The sequence below is a fragment of the Sciurus vulgaris genome (genome assembly GCF_902686455.1).
Source record: "Sciurus vulgaris genome assembly, chromosome: 8".
Lineage (NCBI taxonomy): Eukaryota > Metazoa > Chordata > Mammalia > Rodentia > Sciuridae > Sciurus > Sciurus vulgaris.
The window spans coordinates 153,791,060-153,814,265 of NC_136468.1; the positions used below are offsets into that span (position 1 = coordinate 153,791,060).

The window sequence follows — 23,206 nt, forward strand, 5'->3', positions numbered from 1 at the left end:
CGGGAACGCCTCGTTAGACAGCAGGTGGTGCTGCCCAGATGAGGGGCATGTGGGAAGGCTGATGGCAGGTAGCCTACCTCTGGGAGAACTCAGGTTGCTCCTTTCATTCTTTTAATTTTTCTATTCTTGCCAAAGTGTCCTTGAGGAACATAAGCTATTTTTAGAATCAGGAAAACAGACCCTTCAGTGATGCAATTTTTTTTTTTTTTTTTCTCTTCAGAAACTCATATTTAAGTAATCTTGATGAGGAACTTGAGCAAGGCCACAGGGTACAGGGTCGCTTCCCTGTCCTGGCAGTGAAAGGTAGGAAGGAAGTTGGCTCCTAAAGCCCCTTGTGCCACAGTAGAGGCATGCACTGTTCAGGTGTCCAGGGGAGCAGGCGCCGTCTGTAGTCAGTGAGGGATGCTGCTGGAAGAAGATGCGCAGACAGCATGGCGGGTGTGGGGGAGGAGCTGGTTGTGCTCCTGTGGAGCGCCTTCCTAGCTGTGCAGGGGCTGGGCTCAGTTCCAGCACCACATTAAAAAAAAGGGTGTCCCTGCCATGCCAAGGTTGGGAAGCTCTGTTGTGCTTCACAGAGCAGTCTTCAGATTTAGAGGCATTCGTGTGGAAATTGACAAACTAGTCAAACATTTGTATGGCAATGAAAAACCAAAGAAAATTTCTGAAAAAGAACAAAGTTGATTCAAGACCAGCTTGAGCAGCTTGGTGAAAATAAAAAGAGGCTGCAGACGTTGCCCAGTGGTGAAGTGCTGCCTAGCCATGTGCAAAGACCTGGTTCAAGACACAGTTATACCAAAACGAACAAAACAACAAAAAACAAGTACAAGGGCTGCACTACCTAATTTCAAATCTTTACTATAGAGCTATCTTAATAAGCACTATTTATTATTTGTGTCAACATAGGTGTAGATCGATAAGATATAGGACATGAAGTCTAGACGTCGGTCTACACATCTGTTCAAGTTTTGAATAATGTCCAATAATTTGATGTAGGGAAGAGTGTTTTCAATGAATGCTGCTAAATAACTGGATATTTGTATGGGGGCAGAGAAAGACTCCCCTTTCTTACAGGTATACAGAAGAATTAACGTGGAATTCATTCCAGACCCGAATATGAAAGCTGACAGTGAAGGTGTCGAGGAAAAATATATATGATAACAGTGTAGGCAAAGATTTCTTAGCACTAAAAGCACAAATTTTACATAAAACTAAGAAAATGGAACAACCAGGCACAGTGGCACACCTTGTAGTCCCAGCAGCTCAGGAGCCTGGGGCAGGAGGATCACAAGGCCAGCCTGGGCAATTTAGCAAGACCCTGTCTTAACATATTAAAAAGGGCTGAGGATATAGTTCAGGTGGAGCTGGGTTCCATTTCTAGCATGGATGTGGCCCTGGGTTTCTTCCCCAGAATGAAAATGACTTTAGCTCTTGGGTATCGTGGCACATGCCTGTGATCCCAGAGAGTCTGGAGACTGAGGCAGGAAGATTGCACACTTGAGGCCAGCCTCAGCAACTTAGGGAGACCTTGTCTCAAAGTAAAAAGGGCTGGGTGTAGCTCAGTGGTAGAGCACCCTTGGATTCAATCCCCAGAACTACAAAACAAACAGCCAAGACCCCAGCTGTTGGGGAAGCAGGGTGAAGGTGGAAATGCTCAGCAGGAGCCAGTGGATGGGAATCGTCACCAGCATCCTCCTGGTGACCTTCATCCTCAGGGTTTTGTGTCTGCAAGCCCAGTGATGTTGGTGGCAGCTAGGCAAGTTAGTTCTGCCACCAGTGTTTGGGAACAGACCAAGTTGTGGTGCACACAGGCCAGTGGAGAACCTGGAGTCAGAACTCTTCTACTTGGAAATGACTGCTCTGAACAGTTAATAAATGCTAAAAGATTCAGGAAAAAAAAGATCTGAATTTTTTCTAACAATGCAAATAACTGGCTGCTGAATAAAAAATAATATACAAAAGTGAGCCACAAGCTAGGAGTATGTGTCACAAGGCATACATCTGATGAAGACTCCTAGCCAGAATATAAAGAGCCCTATAACTTAAGAAAACAGCTCAACTGACTGTCTCCTGAAAGTGAGTTCCCCAAGCCCTGGGCTGTTTCTCCACCTGCCAGCCATGTCCCATCAACCAACAGTGTCCTGCAGGGGGGTTGAGAAGGACCCCTGAGTACAGATGTTGTTTGCCTGTTGCAGTTGATTCTAGGAAAGAGTATGTCAGAATTGGTAAGACCATGGCAAAAAAAACAGTGGTGGCTGCATTTGGTGTAACCTTGTGTGCAGTTCCTTTGCTCAGAAATTGGAGCCTCATTCTCTTAGTAAGAAAGCATTAATGAAGAGGGCTGTGTCTTTGGTGACAGCACCTCCATCTTTCTCTCTCAAACCACATATGAATTGATGGAAGCAATCACTGAATATACCATAATTTCTTTGTACTGACAATATACAAATGATTTTAGGAAAAGGAATTCACAGGAAGATGAAGTGTGGCGGGTGATCATAGGAGCCAGAGTTGAGATGATGTTAAAACAAGAAGACTTGAAGCTGGAAACCACTTGGATGACCTCAGTTGGCTTTTCAGAGATGACAGCAGGATGTGCCAATCGAGCAGATCAGGCCTCCAGAACTGCCAGGAGTCACATTCCACTGGTGCACTCGTGGATGCAGGAGGTGTGCCAGCTCTCCCAGAAAGCAAAAACCAAGCTGGCAGAAGCACAAAAAGGAGGGAAGGGACGAGAGGACTGGCCAGGAACAGGAGGCCTCCTCCGTGGAGACTGAGGGCCTGAGCTGGCTGCCCTTTCTACCCACTCAGTGGGAAAGCAAGAAGCGGATGCCCTCCACCCAGCATGGCACAACTCTGCACAGGGAAGAGGCGGCAGCTCCTATCCTGACCAGGCAGGCCAAAAGCCTTTGTGGGCTCTGAATGCCTGGCTCTTTGCCTGTGGTCTCAACTTCTCCTGGACCTGGCTGTTAGCCCTTGGGGTCTGTAAGTACCCTGTCTAATGCACCCCCACAGCATACCTGCTGTCTTATTTTTACCTTATGCCCAAAGCATTTCACCAGCCTGGGCCAGAGAGGGATCTTTTAGTCACTTCCTTAAGTTCAATAGCTATTTAGCCTCATATTCAAGCTTACTCAGATTTTCAAATATGATTTAGTATTTTAATCCCTTCATAGGAATTTGAGTTTGTTAGGGAAGGGGAACCTGTCGGGTTTAGGATTTCTTTTTAAGCATACATAATGCCTTCTCTGAAACGGCCTTACTATCAGCTTCTTGGATGGCTAAGGCCAAGGGTCCAGAGTGTGACTGTTAAGGGAGTGAATGCAGAGTGTTCACATGATATTCTCAACAGGACTTACTCTCAAGCATAGGCCTCCTGTCTTGTTTCTTGCCTTTGAATTTCTCTGTTGTACCTAAAGGAGAAGAATAATGTAACAATCCAAGTAGAAACTGCAAAATATTTTCTCATGCTTCATAAATGAATACATATGAGTGGTCAGTAAACACAGGACAAGATGCTCAACATAAGGAAAGTGAAAATCAAAATCAGGAGGAGCTAGCACTTCACATCCAGGAGCATGACTAAGGGGAACCAGGTAGTGTTGGGAGTGGCAAGACGAGAACTGACATTGCTGGTGGGGCTATAAAATGGTTCACACACTTTGGAAACCTACATGGCCCACCAAGTCCACTGAATTTCCCCAAGGGAATTGAAAAAAATGTCCCTTCAGGAACATGTAGATGAATGTTGAGCTCTGTTCACAGTAGCCTAAAACAGGAAGAAACGCAAAAACAAGCAATGTGTGAATGAATAAGCAAATGCTGTTAAATATAATGGAATTCTAATCTGCCGTAGCACCTAACTAATGACACAGCCAACGGGACGGGTAGATCTAGTAAAGGAAGCAAGAGCAGCACAGACCATGGGACTGCCTTGTAATGGTCCACAAGATGGAGCCCAACCTCCGAAAGCAGATCCATACACATCAGGCGTGGTCTGGGCTGGGTGAGAAGGGACTAGTCAGGCTGCCCCAAGGAATTACTGGAGCCGTTTTCTTTTGGCCCTGTTGGTTTCTACTGGAACAACACCCTTTAAATGGGTCCAATCTGTTGTAAGTTTCACCTCAATAAAATTGATTTTTAAAATGTGTGGAAAACCAGGGTTTCAGGGCAAGGAGGACATCTGCAGCTGCAACTGAAGGCTCAGTCATGACAGGTGCTGGTGTTGGGAACCCAGGGACAACTTGACAGGAGGCAGCAGTGTGCTAGGCCCTTTCCATGGTCAGATGACTGCATATTTGTATCAGTCCTGTGAAGAATTAATATCATCCTCCCCATTCTATTGGGTTTGGAAATTTTAAGTAATTTGGCCAAATTCACAAAACTTGGAAATGGGAAAAGCTTCATTTGAAAACTAGCAAGCCAGGCACAGTGGTACACACCTGTAATCCCAACAGCTTGGTAGGCTGAAATGGAAGGATTGCAAGTTCAAGGACAGCTTCCACAACTTATCAAGGCCCTGTCTCAAAATGAAAAGGGCTAGGGATTTGTCTCACTGGTTGAGTGTCCCTGGGTTTAATCCCTGGTACCACCAAGAAATAAAAGTTTTAAAAAACTAGCAAGCTTGTGGCAGAGATCTGAAAAGATAGTGCCTGGTCCATAGTCGGGTGGTGGTATAAAACTACCTGTTCGGAGACCTGCTTATTGCTCTCCCCAGAGGCACATTCTCAGACTGAGACTGTCCTGTCCCCTGTTGTCATTTGGGACCAGTGTGTCTTTAGAACGACAGCAGCAAGTGGAGAGTAAGGTGAAGAAAGCACCCTACACGGCCTGTGTGTGGCTTGTCACATGCTGCCTCATTTAGATCCACAACAGCTCTGCTTCATGAGTTCAAAGCAACTCTTTGGGGTTGCAACTGTTAAGTGAAGGAGCTGGGTTCCACACCGCATCTCCTGGGCTGGTCTCTGAGTCTTTTCTGCTACTCCTTGCCTGGCCATCATGATGGCCAGAAGGAAGTATGGAATAGTCTGGTTTTTGTGGTGCTGGGGACAGAACCTGGGGCCTCCTGCATGCTGGGCAGGCCTTCATCACTGAGCCACACGAGGCACTGACATCCTGTCATCAATATTACAGGCATAGAGGAGTCCATGTATTTCTAACACCCTTGCACTGTGCAGCCGGTGGAAGATCCTAGTCTCAGAATGATGCAGACATGGTGACTGTGTCTTCTGAAAACTCTGGCAGGTTCATTACCAGAGCCCTGGGATCCTCTCCCAAGCCTGATCTCAGACTGTAGCAGTGATTCTGGCAAAGAGCATAGTAGATTGTTTTGAGTGCTGAGCAACAGCTTCTACTTCCTTCAACATCTGTCTCCATTCCCAAGGCAGCCATGAAGGCAGAACCATTTTCTGTGTCCAGATTTTAAATGTTTTTGTATCTGTGTGTATTCTCAGTGTTTCCCTGCTTGTTTCCTGAATTTGTTGTTATAGAATCAGGGAAACACACACACACACACACACAAACCATGAAGAGAAAAATTGGACCATATAGGCCAGACTAAAGGCAGAAATTTTGGACTCTTGGGTCAGATCATTTAATACCACTAAATGTACATTAAAAATCATTAAGATGGTAAATATTTTGTTGTGAATGTTTTGCTACAATTTAGGTGGTAGGGAGAAGTTTGTAGTGCTCAGTGAGGACAGGCTTGGGGGGTGTGGCATGGGGCATGGTGCACGGCCTGCTTGCTGAAGGAGCACAGTGGAGACAAATTTAATGCTCTTAACTGACCACGTTTGGAACTTTTGGATTCTCCACAGCCTTATTTGGATAACTCCAGGCAGAGACCATCTCATGAAGCTTCCTTCTGTGTGCTGTGACACTGGATGCCCTGTTCAGGATTTCAGAGCCTTATAAGGCTCAGCTTGACATTAAAGTTGACATCCAAGGGTTGTTTCCACCATAACCACCTGTTGGACCCATTGTTTTCAATCAGATTTGAAGAATTGCAAAGTTAAAAGAAAATCATGGAGAAGATACTGAACTGAAACGTGCTTTTTTGAATGCAGGATTTGGGGCTGTGAGTATGAAGTGAAGAACCAGCCAGCTTCATGTTATCCCCAGTCTCCATGTTCATATTAATATGAAGAAAATATAGTTGGAAGTTAACTGAGGAATGAGGTACTTACACAATTCCCAACTGCCTCACCATGACATACATGTTAATTAATAACAGAGAAAATAAGTAAGGCAATGATGCTGACCAGCACATCTGAACCAGGTGACAAACATCATCAGCAATGTGACAAATCACAGCCACTGTTCACCTCAAGGACGCAATGAAAGGAGCTCATTATGACTTCCATGACATCCCTGCTGCAAAACTGAAGGACAGGTTGATGAAACGTACCCAAAGGAGACTGTAGAAGACCACACTTCATTAATGTGACTCTGCACTGGGATTACAGTTTTACGGCGAACTGACACTCCCAAGTGTAAGCTGTTATGTGTTGTGAAACTTTGTACAATAATGCACAAGCAAGGGAGGATAAAACTACATGTCAGAGTAAAAAGTGGCCAGTTTCACTTCAGAATGTCCCTAAGGATGCAGTCAAAATTTTATTAAATCCCAGCTCTTGGGCGCATACCTCCTGAGTGCAATGAACATTCCGGGTTGTGGAGTTGTCAAGTGAAAGCATTCCAGGTTACCTCAGTTGGGAGCTGAAGTTTGCCTTAAAGAAGGGCCGAGAGGCCTTGGTAGACTTTTTTTCTAAATCAGCCCAATGAGCTTGTCACTTCAAGGAAAACAAATGCCAGTACAGTTTGCCAATATAAAATTAGCTTTCTGGGGTTGGGGGGTGTAGCTTTGTGGTAGAGCCTTGCCTGGCATGCTTGAGGCCTTGGGTTTGATCCTCAGTACTGCAAAGAAAAAAATTTTTTTCAGGTTAAAAATGTAATTTCAGTAAACTTGTATCTGCCATTGTGAATTTCGGTTTCATGATACTTAAAATCAATATTAATGACTTATGATTTTATTGTATAATGAAATGTGTCCTCTCAGTTGGTACTTCCCAAATGGCTAATGCATGTCACAAAATCATATAGGATAAAAGAATACAAAGTGCAAAGTATATCAATGGTTATATGTAAAAAAGAAAAAAAGTTAACATAAGATATTTATTTTGGTACTGAGGATTGGACCCAGGGGTGTTTAACCACTGAGCACATCCCCAGCCCTTTTATTTTTTGAGACTGGGCCTCACTAAGTTGCCATCCTCCTGCCGCAGCCTCAAGAGCTGCTGGGATCTCGGGCGTGGCCGGGAGAACCCACGCGTGACTCTACTGAAATTCGGGGAACGGGCTGGTGAGGAAACAGGTTTATTCAAACCTGGCTTTTTGAGAGCGAGGCGCCCCTGGGGTCAGAGGGCGCCCTGCGGCGGATCCGCTCGCTCCGGCTGGCCGGCGGCTTCACGGCCCTCCAGGTGTTTCCACGGGGAAGACCGACACTTTCAAAGCTCGCGGGCTGCTGCCGCTTGCCGTCTTCCGTTTCTTCCTCCGTCCAAACGTCACTTAGCGCGACATGCAGCCAGATAACCGGCACCTGTGCGATTGCAAAGTGGAGGAGAAGGGCCGAGGCTCCCGGCATCCCTCGCGCGGACCCGCCGCAGAGGCCTTCGGGAGTCGTAGTTCCGCGCGCGCCGGTCCGTGTGACGCACTTCCTGTGCGTCCTCGGGGCGGGGCCTGTTCTCAGGCGGCCGGAGCCCAGCGTGGTCTTGGTCGCCGAAGGCGTGTGGCTGCTGTGAGGCTCGCGGAGCGGGCGCGGCAGCCCCGCGGCCTCCCAGGCATGGCCGGCAGGGTCCGCACCGCTGCCGTCTGGGTGAGTGGGGCTTCCGCTCACCCCGGGAGGGCTGCCCGCGCGTGGCGGCTGCTGGGCCTGCCGTGGAGGACCGTGCTTCTTGCCGCCGGACTGCGCTCGCCTGCAGTCTCCTTTCTGCCCACCGAGTCTCGAGTTACAGGGGTAGTCATCGTCTTCCAGTTTCTCCCACCCTCGCTCACTGCGTCTTGTGCACCTGCTGCATAACTTGTGCGTCAGTTTGTCCTGGGTCTGTCGCCGCCGCGGCAAGTGCCGAGTGCGGAGATGGGCGCGGGTGGTCTGCGGGGCTTGGTGGGCGAGGAAAGCCGCGGCGCGGTGGTCGGTGCTGGTGAACCGGCTGCGTCAGGTCAGTTGTGGACGTAAGAATCTTGCCAAGAAGTGCTCGGAGATGAAGAGGCGTTGGGTGTTTGGAATCCCACCCAGTGCCTTATGCCCATTTTTATTTTGATCAGGGTCTCGCTTAGTTGCCCAGACTGGCCTCAAACTTGCAATCCTCCTGCCTCATCCTCCGCGGTACCTGAGATGACAGGCACGCACGACCACACCCAGCTAGATTAAGAGATTTGTAAACAGAGTTTGAAAGGTGAATGTGGTGAGCGAACGAGAGACGGACCGCCAGTTTATGAAGGGAGCTGCATGTAGACATTTGAGGAGCTTCAGATGATCTACTGTGTTGTTGAAATTTGCCCTCTTTAGGATTGCTGAAATGAAGAGTGTTGGGGCATAATGGTGGCTGTGGAAGTGTGTATTAAGAACTGATGCTGGATGTGGTGGTGTACCCCTGTAATCTCAGCAATTTGGGAGATTTGGGAGGCAGAGGCAGGAGGATCACAAGTTAACAAGATGCAGTCTCAAAAAAGAAAAAAAAGTGTGGGAATGTAGCTCAGTGGTAAAGCACCCCTGGGTCAATCCCCAGTACCCCCACCCCCCAAAATGAGGCCAGAGCCAAAGGTAAGTTACAGATCATAGAGGACTTTGTGGACCCCCTAAGAGCTTGGATTTCACCCTGTAGAGGACAAAGACTTCATCGTAGAGTTTTCACAGCGGATTTTTGGATGGAATAGTGCAACTGGCAATAGAACACAAGGGTTTAAATAAACTAGTGGTTTTGAGAAGAAAGGAGGCAGAGGTAGAAGCCACTGTATTTGGTAACTAGTTGAGTACTGGTGGCAAGAGAGATGGAAGGCCAGGAAGGAGGGCTGGAGCTCTGGTCTGTTGGCCTGCTTTTATGGTCGCACCATTCCATGTGTAAGGGAAGGCTGTTAGTTTTTCTTGGGTGGGGTATTTACATTTCATGTGGGTTGGAACTTTCTGGTGGAGGTTGCTGGTGGGCAAGTGGGGGTCATGCATCTCAAGAGAAAGTCAAAGTTCTAATTAGTTGTGCTCACATTAGCTCAGGGAGAACAATGCTTAGGGAAATGGCAAGGGGAGGCAAGGAAGGAGTGGTGGAGATGAGATGGAGCCCAAGAGAAGTATGAGAGAATAAGGAGAGACTTGTGTTCCAGTGCTAAAAAAAGGCAAGCCTGAAAAATGGTTGCTGCATGAACTGCCTCAGGGAGGTCAAGTAATGTTAGATCGTTATGTCACAAGTTATGTCACAAGTGGCTAGGAAGACCACAATCCTGGTGCCAGCAGTTCAGTGTCTGCTAAAGGCTGTTCCCTGCTTCCAGGATGGTGCAGGTGGTAAAAAGGGATGCGTGTGTCCTCACCTGACAGGAGAGGTGGAAGGGCCAGGCAGCTCTCTGAAGGCTCTCTTACAGGACTTCAGTCTCACTCGGGAGGGCAGAGCTCTTGTGACCTGATCGTTTCCCAGAAGGCTTCACCTCATAGTGCCACCTCAATGGGGATTCAGTTTCACCATGAAACTTGGAGGAACACAAACATTTAAACCACAGCAGTCAAGGAATCCTGAATTGCATTTAGTGGCAGTGGAGTGGTGGTGTTGCTGGTAATGTTTCTAGAGAAGAATGCAGGTGTGTGTGCGTGATGGATGGGATGGGTGGTGAAGGTGTGGGACAGTAGGAGCACAATGGGTGCAGAAATGGAACGAGGCAATAGAGACAGTGGTGTGGACTTGGTAAAGATGTTCTGTTGTGATGGGAAGAGAACAGCAGCCTGTGGAGAACCAAAAAGGTGCCTTGGTATGAAACCAGTGGGAAGCAATAGATTTACTCTTTGCAAATGGTATTTATTCAGAAAGTGTATGAAAGAAGTTATGCTATTTACAATTGGAATAAAAGGATAAAATTGCACACAACCTAAGATGTGTAGAGGACTAAGATAAAGAAAGCTTTACAATGTCAGTATAATAATCAACATTTACATAGTATAAGGTCGAAGCACTCTTTGCAGGCGTGGTGGGTACTGCCGATTGAACCCAGGACCTCACAGGTGCTGGGCAAGTGCTCTACCTCTGAGCTACTTTGCCAGCCCCTTCTGCGGTTTTGTGCTGGAGATCAAACACAGGGTTTCTTCATGCTAGGCACACACTCTACTAACCTGTAAACCTCTTTGGCCCTATTTTGATTTTGTAGTCTTGATATACTGCCCAGGCTTGTCTGGAACTTGCGATTCTTGTGCCTCTGCCTTTCAAGTAGCTGGGAGCACGATATTACAGTGCATGTGCTTTCAAGATAAAGTGCACACAAATGCTGTGCACAGTGGGCACGCCTGTGATCCCAGCTACTCAGGAGCCTGAGGCAGAGGGTCTTCAGTTGGAAGGCAGTCTGGGAAACTTAGCAAGACACTGTCTCAAAAAATCTTAAAAGCAGGGGGTCTCAGTGGTAGAGCTTGCTCAGCATGTGTGAGGCCCTGGATTCCCTCCCAGTGTGACAAAAGAAAAACAAAGCAAACAGCCTCTGTGAACGGTCTTTTCAGAAGTCACTTTCGTTGTTTCTCTGGATTTTTTTGCTCCATCATTCCTTCTTTAGGCTTTCTTCGCTTTTCACCTGTGCTGTCCTCTGGTTTCTGTCGGTCCCCCGCCCCCGCCTTTGTTCTTCCTAATTTGACCTGTTTCTCAGGTGTTTTCCCAGTCCATTCCTTAGTTCTCACATTTCTTATTTCACATTCTCCACCTGCCTTCTAGGTCCTTTTTGATATGTCTGTCCTTTTTGTCTTCCTAATTTTAGCTTCTGAAATACTAGGTTACAGTTTGTGTGTGCAAGGGAGGCAGATATTTTGTATGTGTTTTTATTGTTTGTCAGCCTGTCATTGGTTCCTTCTTTTCCAAAGCACTGTATGGTGTTTTATTTCTTTTTCCAGTTTAAGTAAGGTGTTCTGTGGCTGTTCTTTTGGGCCTGGAATGGGCCAGATCTGGCTCCTGCCTCTGTCTGTCCTGTGAAGGCTGGCCAGCCAGGAGCCTTTCTTCTGCCCCAATGCTGTGTCTCCTGGGGCTAGACACGCCTTGTTTTCTGCTGTTTTCTCTTACATTCACATTCTGCGTTGTTGTTCAGATTGTTTCTGGACTAAGCCTCCACTGCATCCTCCATCTTTGCATCTAAACCCTGTCTCTCCCTTTTCTCTTCTGTGCCCCACTCAGAACACCCTCCTTTCTTCCCTCGCTTCCCTGAATCATTTTTCTCTCTCTCGGCAACCCATTTTGGTCTCTGTTTCCAGTAACTTCCCTAGAGTGAGTTTTTTTTTTTTTTTTTTTGTACTGGGGATTTCTCAGGTCCCTGTGGTCTCAGATAGTCAGAGCACTGTTAGATCACTTAGTGACTTTAGGAATGTTTTTGTCACCGTGGTTCTGAGCCTGAGAGGTATTCCTTGTGTTCGTTGAGAGGCACTCACTCAGGTTCCAGAGGACAAGGTGCTCAGCTGTTAGGGGTGTGCACCAGTGTGACCTTGTGGTCCTGTGGGCTGCCTGGGCCATTGGACCAGTGGGTCTGGTAGTGGGTTACATAGGCCACATCCTATGACCCTGCGCTAGTTTATTTTGCTTTATAGTTGCCATGTGTTTTTCCTTTACAGTTTTGGTAGTCTCTTGTTTTCAGTGGAAGTTTTTGGGAGATTAAGAAACTATGCTCCTGCAATCTTGTCCACTCAGTGTTTGAACAACAAAAATGGAACCTCACAGAGTACAGCATCAGGTGGCAGGATGGGCCTGGTTGTGACTGACACTGTGTGGTCCAGGACACCTCCTGTGGGGCCCTCTTGAGCATTTGGCTGCTGTTCTCATTGACCCTGCTGCCCAGCAGTCTTGTAAACATCCAGTGAATCTGGTGGTTTGTTGCACTTCCAGGGCATGGGAGCTGGTGGAACTACCATCTGTGTGCTGGGCTCTGTGTATGCGCTCTGGCTTTTGCCCTGCTACTGCCGCCAGTCACTGTGCACAGAACCCCAGCCTCCCCTCCATATGGCAGGAGTCACCAGCTAGTGGCTGAGGTGGGGCCCAAAGGAAACCCTTGCTGAAGCAAGCTTCTCTTGAGCCACAGGTTCCTCCTCTCCAGGAAGGAGAGCACTCGCGTAACACGATCACAGAGCTCCAAGGTCAGGAGCCTGTCCTGTGCCAAGGGACCCCCAGCCAGAGGCCTCTCCTGGGAGCAACTGGGCAGGGGCAGAAGAGCCCCAGGACAGAGCAAGTCCTAGAGTGGCTGTTTATTTCCCAGGAGCATCCAGAAACCACCAAGTCCTGGGTGAGTTTCTTGCTTGTCTATTCCATTTCCTTCCTTTATTTTTTGTTTGTTTTTGGTGGGGGGCACCTGGGGATCCTTAGGTCAGCAGGCTGAGTCGATCCCTTCTTGGTTGGTACCTTTTATACATCATGCAGCCTTTGTGTACAATACCTTTATTCATACATTTACTTACATCTGCATGCCTGATTGCTGCCACTTTCCCACCCCTGAGAATTATTCTGTTTTAGAGTATGCTTTTGTTTATATTGGTTTGCAAGATGTGAATTGTTCTGGAAGCTGTTAGAAATGCAGAATCTCAGAGTACACCTCAATTCTTAAGTTTAGGGTCTTCATTTTTACAATGATTAATATCAGATTCTTCTCAGGGCATGATGGAGCACACCTGTCATCCCAGTGACTCTGGAGGCTGAGGCAGGAGGACCTCAAATTCCAGGCCAGCAATTTAGGGAGACCCTGTCTTTAAAATAAAGAAGGGCTAGGGATGTGGCTCAGGAATAGAGCACCCCTGGGTTCAGTCCCAGTACAGGAAAAAAGAATCCAACTCTTCATCTCATGAGTCTCTGATTCATGTATAGTACAATTTACATCAAATTCATATTCAAGTTTTACCAGGCATGCTTCTTTTTACCATTAACTTTTTTGTTAGGAAAAATTTTAAATGCAGAATTGAAAGGATGTTTCCAGTAAGCATGTCTGTTTGGCACTTGAGATTCACCAGTAGCACTGATGCTCAGTGTCCGTTCAGTTTTTTTTGGCTTGGGCTTTGTGCTTTGTTAATGTCCTCCCACCCCATGGATGGACTGCACCTCTGTCACAGGCCCCGCTCTCCTTCCTGGACGTGTGTGTGGAGTTCTCCTGCGAGGAGTGGCGGCTGCTGGACCCAGCGCAGAAGTGCCTGTACCGGAGTGTGATGCTGGAGAACTACTGCAACCTGGCGTCTCTGGGTAGGTGCTGCCCTGAGGGCGCGAGTGCAAATGAGGCTGCCCTCCGGTGCTCTGTGGACCCTGTCTTGTCGCTCCACTGGGAGGTTTCCTGGTCCGCATCAGTGTGCGGGTCGAATGACCCTGCAGAAGGAAGACTTCATCTTGCCCCTTCCAGAGCACTCTTCCCCCGCCCCTGACCCCAGCGTTGGGGTCCAGGCTGTCTGGTTTTCCTTTCACAGGGTATCCACACTCCATACCTGATGTCCTCTTCAGGTTGGAACAAGAAGAGCTATGTGTGGTGCAGGCCCGGAGCCCAGGCCGAGCTCACCCAGGTGAGTGACAGAGATGGCGTACTCTCTCCCCTTTCACTCAGAGCTGGTATGAGTGTCCGTGAGACACACCCTCTTGTCTGTCCAGTTTTGGTCTCCTCCATAGCCATGCCCTTAATCTCCTCTGCATCCTCTGTCCCTTCTTGCTTGATGTTGATAGACTCACTTTATTACTCATGTAAGCAAGAGTCCCTCTTCCCCCTCACTGGTATGGCTTCTTCTGTGTCCTTTATACATGCATGCATATGTGGTTTTCATATATATGTATACACACACACACATTTGTAAATACTTTATGCTTAAATTCAGCAGCGGCAGTTCCGACTTCTTTCACCTCTTTGAAACCTGTTGGGGAATCTTCGCCTCCAGGTCGGCCCTGCTGGCTCCCTCACATCCTCTCTGCCCCCTCTGAGCACATCCAGCATCATATGACTCCTGTGCTCCCTGCCACTTCATGACCCCCATGGAGCCTGTCTTCACGGTGCTCTTCCAAGTCCTCATTCCTTCAGGTCTTCTCTTGCTCTTCCCTCTGTGTCCATGTGGGTATTTGTGTGTTCTTCTTTATCCTTATCTGTCGTAACTCTGTGTGTGTGTGTGTGTGTGTGTGTGTGTGTGTGTGTGTGTGTGTGTTTGGTGCTGGGTTAGAGCCCAGGGCCTTGCACATGGTAGGCAAGTGCTCCACCACTGAGCAACTAACTCCCCAGCCCATGTGTTGTGGCTTTGAAGAACCTTCTTAGTCCATTTTTTATTGGTTCATATTAGTTATACATAACATTGAGATTTATTTTGACCAAGTTATAAAAGCATTTAATATAATTGCTCTAACTCACTCTCAGGTATTTACCCTTTCCCTCCCCCTGTTCCCTTCCCTCTACTCTACTGATCTTTCTGCTATTTGCTTAATATTTTAAAAATTAGTATCTTGTGGATGTATGTAATGGTGAGAGTCACTGTAATATATTCATAAATACCTAAGAAGGTTAGGTCAGATTTATTCCACTGCCCCTTATGTCATTTCTCCTCCCTACCCCTTAATCCCTAAACCCCCTTCTTCTACTCCATTGATCTTTCTCTTGATGGAATACCCCTCCCCTATTTATTTTCTCTTTCTTACCCCCTTATTTTAGATTAGCTTCTATGTATCCGAAGAAACATTCAACCTTTGACTTTGTGTCTGACTTAGCATTATATTCTCCAGTTGTATTCATTTATCAGCAAAAGACACGATTTCATTCTTTTGTATGGCTAATACTCAGTGTGTATATATGCCACATTTTCTCTATCCATTCATCCGTTGAAGGGCACCTAGGTTGGTTCCATAGCTTGACTATTGTGCTGCAGTAGACATTGCTGTGGCTACATCCCTGTGTATGCTGATTCTAGATCTTTTGGATACACACTGAGGAGTAGAATAGCTGGTTCATACAGTGGCTCCATTCCTGGTTTTTGAGGAATCTCCATACTGCCTTCCAGAGTGGTCGTGCTCATTTTCAGTCCCACCAACAATATATGAGTGTACCTTTTTTTTTTTTTTTTGGCGGTGCTGGGGATCAAACCCAGGGCCTTGTGCTTGCAAGGCAAGCACTCTACCAAGTGAGCTATAATCCCAGCCCAATTATTTGTAATCTTGATGATTGCCTTTCTGTCTGGAGCACGATGAAATCTCAATGAGGTTTTGATTTGCATTTCCCTAATTGCTAGAAATGGTGAACTTTTTTTCATGTATTTGTTGGCCGTTTGTATTGTTTTCTTTTGAGAAATGTCTGTTTAGTTCTGCCAATTTATGAACTTGGTTATTTACTTTTTCGTGTTAAGTTTTTTGAGTTCTTTATATATTCTGGATATTAGCGCCTTGTCTGAGGAGCAGGTGGCAGAGATCTCCCATTCTTTGAGCTCTCTTAACTCTCTTAATTGTATCTTTTGCTGTGCAGACACTTTTTAGTTTGATGGCATCCCACCTATTGATTTTTAGTTTTAGGGGTCTTGTTAAGGTAGTTGGTTCCTGTGCCAACATACTGGAGTTTTGGGCCTATGTTTTCTAGCAGTTGGCAGAGTTTCTGGTCTAGTTCTTAGGTCTTTGATCCACTTTGAGTTGACTTTGGTACAGGGTGAGATAAGGGTCCATTTTCATTCTTCTACATATGGATATGCAGTTTCCCTGGCACCATTTGTTAAAAAGGTCATCTTTTCTCCAATGAATGTTTTTGGCACCTTTGTGTAGTATATGATAATTGTATTTCTGTGTGCTTATCTCTGTGTCTTCTATTCCATTGGTCCTCATGCCTGTTTTGGTGCCAGTACCATGCTATTTTTTGTTGCTATAGCTCTGTAGAATGAGAAAAGCTCTAGTATTGTGGTGCTGACAGCATTCTTCTTTCATGGGATTTTTTTGGTGGTACTGGGGATTGAACCCAGGGCCTCATGCATGCCAAGCAAGCACTCTGCTCTTGCCACATCCTGTGTGGGCAAGGGAAAGGATTCCTGTAGGAGGGATGGACTGGCTGTGAAATAAAAGCTATGAAATTTGTTTATCAGAAATAAAGACAAGACAAAATTATCTGAAGAGCAGGGACGTTACTGATTGAGGGTCTGGCTCTAACAAAGGAAGGAGCCTGCACTTGCTTTATTTATAGCAGTATAGATCAAAAGGGACCAGTAGAAGCTTCTTCCTTGAAAAACAGGCGGTGGGGTGGAAGTAAGCAAGCCATTTGGCTCTAGTGGGTCACTCTCACATCTAATGCTTGTATTTGAACTTGAATGGTGAGCTAACACAGGCGTTCTTGAACAGTCATCCAGCTGTGAGTTCCTGAGGCCAGATATTCCTGGTTAATGGCTTGAACTAGGCTTGGTTCTCATATGTGTCATCATGGATGGATTCCCATGCTCTGCCTCTGACCCACATCCCCAGCCCTCCAGCTTTGTTCTTTTTGGTCAGACTTGCTTTGGCTATTCTGGATCTCTTTATTTTTCCAAATGAATTTTAGTACTCCTTTTTCTAGTTTTGTGAAGAATGTCATTGGTATTTTTATGGGGATTGCATTGAATCTGTATAATACTTTTGGTAGTATGACCATTTTAATAATATTAATTCTACCTGTCCAAGTACATGAGAGGTGTTTTCATCTTCTGAGATCTGCAGTTTCCTTATTTAGTGTTCTGTAGTTCTCATGTAGAGGTCTTTTACCTCCTTCGTCATTTATTCCCAAGTATTTCATTTTGTTTTTTAGGTTATTGTGAATGAGATCATTTTTCTAATTTCTTTTTCAGTCTTGCTGTGTTACTGAGGCTGGTCATGACCTTCTGACCCTCCCGCTTCAGTCTCTCCAGTTGCTGGGATTGCAGGCGTGCTCCACACTGCCTGGCTTCGTGGTGTGTTTCTTTGGAACACTTCCTTCAGCAGCTTCCTGAGAAAGGGTGCAAGTGGTAGACACTTTTTGAGACCTTGTCCGGGAACGTGTTTCCCATGGCTGTGCACAGACTTACAATTTATATGGGTTGATCTGCTGAATGTACCACCACAAGCTGTATAGGAAAAGATAATATTTATTAAGACATGTAAAGTATATGCAAAAGGAAAACCATCCCAGGTAGCATACCAACTCAGCACCGGAGAGACATCATGGGCATTTCGCAGCATACATAAGCAAAGAAAGCAGTCTTCTCGTCTTTCAGTTCTTCTCATCTCTTAAATACACTGGACTAAACATCTAAAGTTATTGTCTGGAGCCACTGGGCTCAGTGCCATCAGTACATTTGGTCTCCGGACCTGGATCTGGCCAGGAGCCAGGCCTTGAGAGCAGAAACCAGATGTCTTTAAGTTTTTAATGTTCTTGGACAGAGAGTTTATCTGTCCTTGAATGGGGGCACTGCCAGACCACTAAGTTTCTCATGTAAGTTGTTTACTCCTTGCCCTAATTTTACTTGTTGGAAGCACTCTTAAACAGGACTCCATTTTTCTCTACAGACCTGTGTATCTGACAATATTTTTACTCTCAGTATTGTCAACTGCTCCATTTTCTGTCTTCAAACATTGCTGATGAGAGGCTATTTTAATGTTTGGTCCATTATTTGAAACTTTGTGTTGTTGTTCCTATGGAACCCTTTAAGAACTTCTCCTTGTCCTAAGTAGCTTCATGATGATACTCCTCCAGTGTGGTCTGGGAGTTCAGTGGGACATTATTCCAAAGGGATCATGAGCTTATATGCAACGCTGTCATTTCTCCAGAACTTAGCGCAGTGTTGGCACATAATATGTATTCAGTATTTGTTGAATGAGACGAATGTTCAGAGGTCCCATACAACTTCTTTATATCATACTCACTCTTCCTTGAGCTGGTTTTGTTTTTGTTACATTATACAAAACTTGGAATTCAAAACCATCTTTATTCATCATTAGTTTCTTGTACCAGTCACTCTCCTTTGAGATCTGATGTCTGAAACTAAAAAAATTCTTGACAGGGTAATTTTAATGCAATTGTGTACTATACCAGGATCATCTTGTTATTTATAACATGACTAATTATTTTCACTTCTAGACAAAATCTGGGAAATTGATGATCATACAGAGTGGCAGCAGGAGAACCAAGGCAAGCCAGGAAGCATGGCAAAAAGCTTTGAATGCACTGCATTTGGAGAAATGTGTCTTCTTAGTACAAGTTATGCTTCTTCGAGACAAAATGTTCGTAAATGTGGCACACATGGAGAGATGTTGAACTATAATATAGATTTCACTACTAATTATGCTGGAAAGAATCCTGATGAGTTTCACATACAGAGGGGATCATTATTTCATTCTAAACATGAGCAAACTGTTACTGGAATTACACACTGTGAAAATAATGAATCTGGGAAAACCACGAAGAAGAAGTCACCACTTATATGTCAGCAGGTGCATCAGGGAGAGAAGACCTTCAGCAGCAGGTCATACTTTATAGTGCATCAACAAACCCATGGGGAAGAGAAAACCTGTGAATGCAGTGGATGTGGGAAGGCCTTCAGCAGTAAGGCATACCTCATTGTATGCCATAAAACCCACACAGGAGAGAAATTACATGAAGACAGTGAATGTGGGAAAGTTTTTGATTTCAGTTCACAATATCAGAGGCTTTGCCTAGGCAGCAATTCCCATGAATATCATGAATGTGGAAGTGTCTGCAGAAAAGACCAGCTCATTTCCCACCAGAGGACTCATGCAGGACAAAAACCCTATGGGTGTGACAAATGTGGGAAAGGTTTTGGTTTGAAGTCACAGCTCATTATACATCAAAGAACTCACACAGGAGAGAAACCATACGAGTGCAGTGAATGTGAGAAAGCCTTCAATACAAAATCAAACCTTGTGGTACATCAGAGAACTCACACAGGAGAGAAGCCCTATGTTTGTACTGACTGTGGAAAAGCCTTCACGTTCAAGTCACAGCTCATTGTACACCAGGGTGTTCACACTGGAGTAAAGCCCTATGGGTGCAGTGAGTGTGGGAAAGCCTTCAGTTTGAAGTCACAGCTCATTGTGCATCAGAGAAGTCACACAGGATTGAAACCGTATGGATGCAGTGAGTGTGGGAAGGCCTTCAGGAGCAAGTCCTATCTCATCATACACATGCGGACACACACGGGAGAGAAGCCACATGAATGCAGTAATTGTGGAAAAGCCTTCAGTTTTAATTCACAGCTCATCATACACCAGAGGATTCATACAGGAGAGAGTCCCTACGAATGCCAGGAATGTGGAAAAGCCTTCAGTCGGAAATACCAGCTCATTTCCCACCAGAGGACTCATGCAGGACAAAAACCCTGTGGGTGTGACAAATGTGGGAAAGCTTTTGGTTTGAAGTCACAGCTCATTATACATCAAAGAACTCACACAGGAGAGAAACCATACAAGTGCAGTGAATGTCAGAAAGCCTTTAATACAAAATCAAACCTTATGGTACATCAGAGAATTCACACAGGAGAGAAGCCCTATGTCTGTACTGACTGTGGAAAAGCCTTCACGTTCAAGTCACAACTCATTGTACACCAGGGGGTTCACACCGGAGTAAAGCCCTATGTGTGCAGTGAGTGTGGGAAAGCCTTCAGTTTGAAGTCACAGCTCATTGTGCATCAAAGAAGTCACACAGGAGTGAAACCCTATGTGTGCAATGAATGTAGCAAAGCTTTCAGGAGCAAGTCTTATCTCATTATACACCTGCGGACACACACAGGAGAGAAGCCACATGCATGCACCGAATGTGGGAAATCCTTCAGTTTCAATTCACAGCTAATTGTGCATCAAAGAATTCACACAGGAGAAAATCCCTTTGAATGCAGTGAATGTGGGAAAGACTTTAATAGGAAAGACCAACTCATCGCACATCAGCGAACTCATGCAGGGGAAAAGCCGTATGTATGCAGTGAATGTGGGAAAGCCTTTAGCAGCAGGTCATACCTCATTATACACATGCGGACTCACTCAGGAGAGAAACCGTATGCATGTAATGAATGTGGGAAAGCCTTCATTTGGAAGTCACTACTCCTTGTACATGAACGAACTCATGTTGGGCAAAACCCTTACAAATGCAATCAGTGTGAGAAATCCTTCAGCGGGAAGTTACGACTTCTCGTACATCAGAGAATACACGCAAGAGAGAAACCGTATGAGTGTAGTGAGTGTGAGAAAGCCTTCATTAGGCAATCTCAGCTTCTTGTACATCAGAGAACTCACTCCGGAGAGAAACCCTATGGATGCACTGAATGTGGAAAGACCTTCTCTCAGAAGTCAATTCTCAGTGCACACCAGAGGACACATACAGGAGAGAAACCCTGCAAGTGCCCTGAGTGTGGGAAAGCCTTTTGCTGGAGGTCACAACTCATTATGCATCAGAGGACTCATGCACATGAGAAACATATTGATGCATTTCATATCAGAAAATTTCTCTCAAGAGTCAATTCACAAGGGATACCAACAAAGTCATATAAAAGAGAAACTCAACTGGAATCATCTCATATGCCAGAAAACTCATATTGAGCAGAAACCTTTTCAATGGTTGGCATATGCCAGGAATCCACAGTAATCTACAAAAAGCTATTCTGTATACCCACAAATACTAGGGATAAACACGAGAATGCTAAAAATTCAGCAAACCCTCTGAATGTTTTCAGGAGCAGATCTTTTATTTTATTATTTTTAAACAGATCTCACTCAGTTGCTCAGACTCGGCTCAGGTGACCCTCCTGCCTCTGTCTCTTGAGTAGTGGGGACTATACCTGGCTTCAGTCTACACTTGTGGGATACCATGTGTGCGAGATGAATGCTGGCAGGTTGTCTTAGTCCAAGGTAAAGTTCATGGAGAAAGCTTCGTGGGGAAGTGAATGTGGAATGGACTCTGCTGACATTCATCAATTATTACTCATTAGGATTTTAATAAAATAATAGAACCAGTGAATGGCAGAACAATCAAAATTACAAACATTAGGTATCAGGAGTCCATACCTTAGAGGATCATGCTGTACATTATGATTTCTTCATCTAGAAATGGCCAGCTTCTAGGAATAATAATAGTGGTGATGATGTAGGAATGAAGATTTTGATGTATCACAAGAGGGGGAAGCCTTAGCAGGAAGGGTCACCTTAGCAGGTGTCAGAACATTCATGCCTGTTATTTCATTTAATATGGAAATTTTCCTTTAGAAATAATTTTAAGGGAAATTATTTTGCAGATGTTCCATTTGCTATGAAGATTGGAGAATATACTCAACTTTGAATGGTAATAGGATATAAGGTTTTTTAGTGTGTTCATGTAATAATCAGGATTTCAATAAAAAATACATCCCAAGACCCACAGAAATGATTTAAATATCTTCCTATAAGTGTTACTTCATATGGATTTTGTCTAGTTGGATATTTTATTTAGGAAAGCCACGTGTGAAACATAGATAACATATAAAGTATCATCTACCAAATGTTTCTGTTTCTGAGTAAATACAACTTGTTTTTAGAGAACTGTGGCTAATTAAAAGTGAGTTTTTAACAATACCACAAGTACTTCCTGTCATTTTCACCCTTTGTAAGCAGTCTTAGCAGCTGACTTCTTAGTCACGGAAATCAGCCTGGTGCTCATCCCATGATGAGCTAGATGTTCTGGCTAGAACATCTTGATTTCTTTTACAAGGAGTAACCCTCACAGTGTGGGACTCATGACACGACCACCGTTCAGGGTGTCCTGCATGATCAGTAAGGTCGGCTGAAACTCCAGATTTTCAGTAAAATTCTCAAGCACGGAAAAGCAACCTGAGCTTTTGTCCTGTGGTAGCATCTTGATGTGATTGTTCCTTCTGCGTAGATTTGCATGAACAGCTTTAGTGAATGTCATTTTACCTAGTCACTTATATTCAAGTTGAATTATTTGGTATCCTTTTTAATACATTGGCTAAGCTAATGTGTGTGTGTGTGTGTGTGTGTGTGTGTGTGTGTGTGTTTAACTGCATAATAACTTGGACTGCTTCAGAAATGGGTGCCAGAGAGTGAGGTGCAGACAGAAACTTGCAAGGCTTTGTGGAAAGGAAAGTAGGAAATGGTGGTTTCACATGACAGGACGGAAGGCTTTCAAGTTCTGTGGCCGGAACTTGGCACATGGTACAAAGTAGAAAAGCTAACAGAATCATACTTACATATGATTCTGTGTTCTGGGGGATATCAGCACGTGCTGCTGCTGCAAATTCTCAAACAAGGATCCTGGATTGTGGCCAGGAGGGGCCTCTGATGGTCATGGATAACATGGGAAATGGTGAGCTCAAAACATCGAGGTGGTGTGTCAAGCCGGGGCTTTGAGAGGTGGTGCTGCTGTTTGTGCCTAGCTATAGAATCAGGTGGTGAAAATCAGGTGGCATCTCTCCCACAGTCACTTTCCTTTGCAACCTCACACATTCCGTATGTAAATGAGCATTGATCTGGAAAGAGCAGGACCCTGGCAGATTAGGGCTATCTGGGAAGAATATAAGGATTCAGCACTGTAAATATTTCTGAAACAGTTTCCATTTTGTGCTGTTTACTTGAGAAGGGACTCAAAGTGCTCCTTGATGGGAGGGAGCCCTTGGTTTCTGAATGCCCAGTATTTGTGCTGTTCTGCTCATTATGCAGAATCCAAGATACCTGGGGTGAAGAAGGATGATTGGCAGAGAAGAAACCTATGTAAAGAGTTGCAAATGTTTGCTAAAGTGCATATCCTAACTGGTAAACTGTGTAAAAGTGTATTTTGTCATTGATATACCGAATAAGATAGAACAAGCTTCTAGGAGAAAGTGTACGTTTGGGTAACTACCACCCAGGCTTAGACTTCAGTTTGCCATCTCATACGTGCAGCCTCAGCACGTAGAAGGCAGAAGTGTTGCATACTTAAGGATAAAAGTTCTTACATGAAAAATTTGTCAGATGAATGAAGCTTGACAGGAATGAGCTTTTCATCTATGAGT

General features: G+C 45.2%; 1 protein-coding gene and 1 pseudogene across 2 annotated transcripts; both read left to right on the forward strand.

Annotated features, from left to right (window-relative positions):
• On the forward strand, window positions 1-3,662 carry LOC306667119 (diablo IAP-binding mitochondrial protein-like; annotated as a pseudogene). The gene has a single exon. The product of its transcript is annotated as a diablo IAP-binding mitochondrial protein-like (transcript).
• Window positions 3,663-7,576: 3,914 nt separating this feature from the next.
• On the forward strand, window positions 7,577-21,770 carry ZNF268 (zinc finger protein 268; the record flags this gene model as incomplete). The annotated part of the gene is made up of 6 exons (XM_079150425.1): window positions 7,577-7,873; window positions 8,019-8,216; window positions 12,304-12,504; window positions 13,322-13,448; window positions 13,667-13,759; window positions 18,292-21,770. The coding sequence occupies 6 exons, from the start codon at window positions 7,577-7,579 to the stop codon at window positions 20,760-20,762; spliced, it is 3,387 nt and encodes a 1,128-aa protein (XP_079006551.1). The 3' UTR covers window positions 20,763-21,770.
• Between the last annotated feature and the right edge of the window lie 1,436 nt (window positions 21,771-23,206).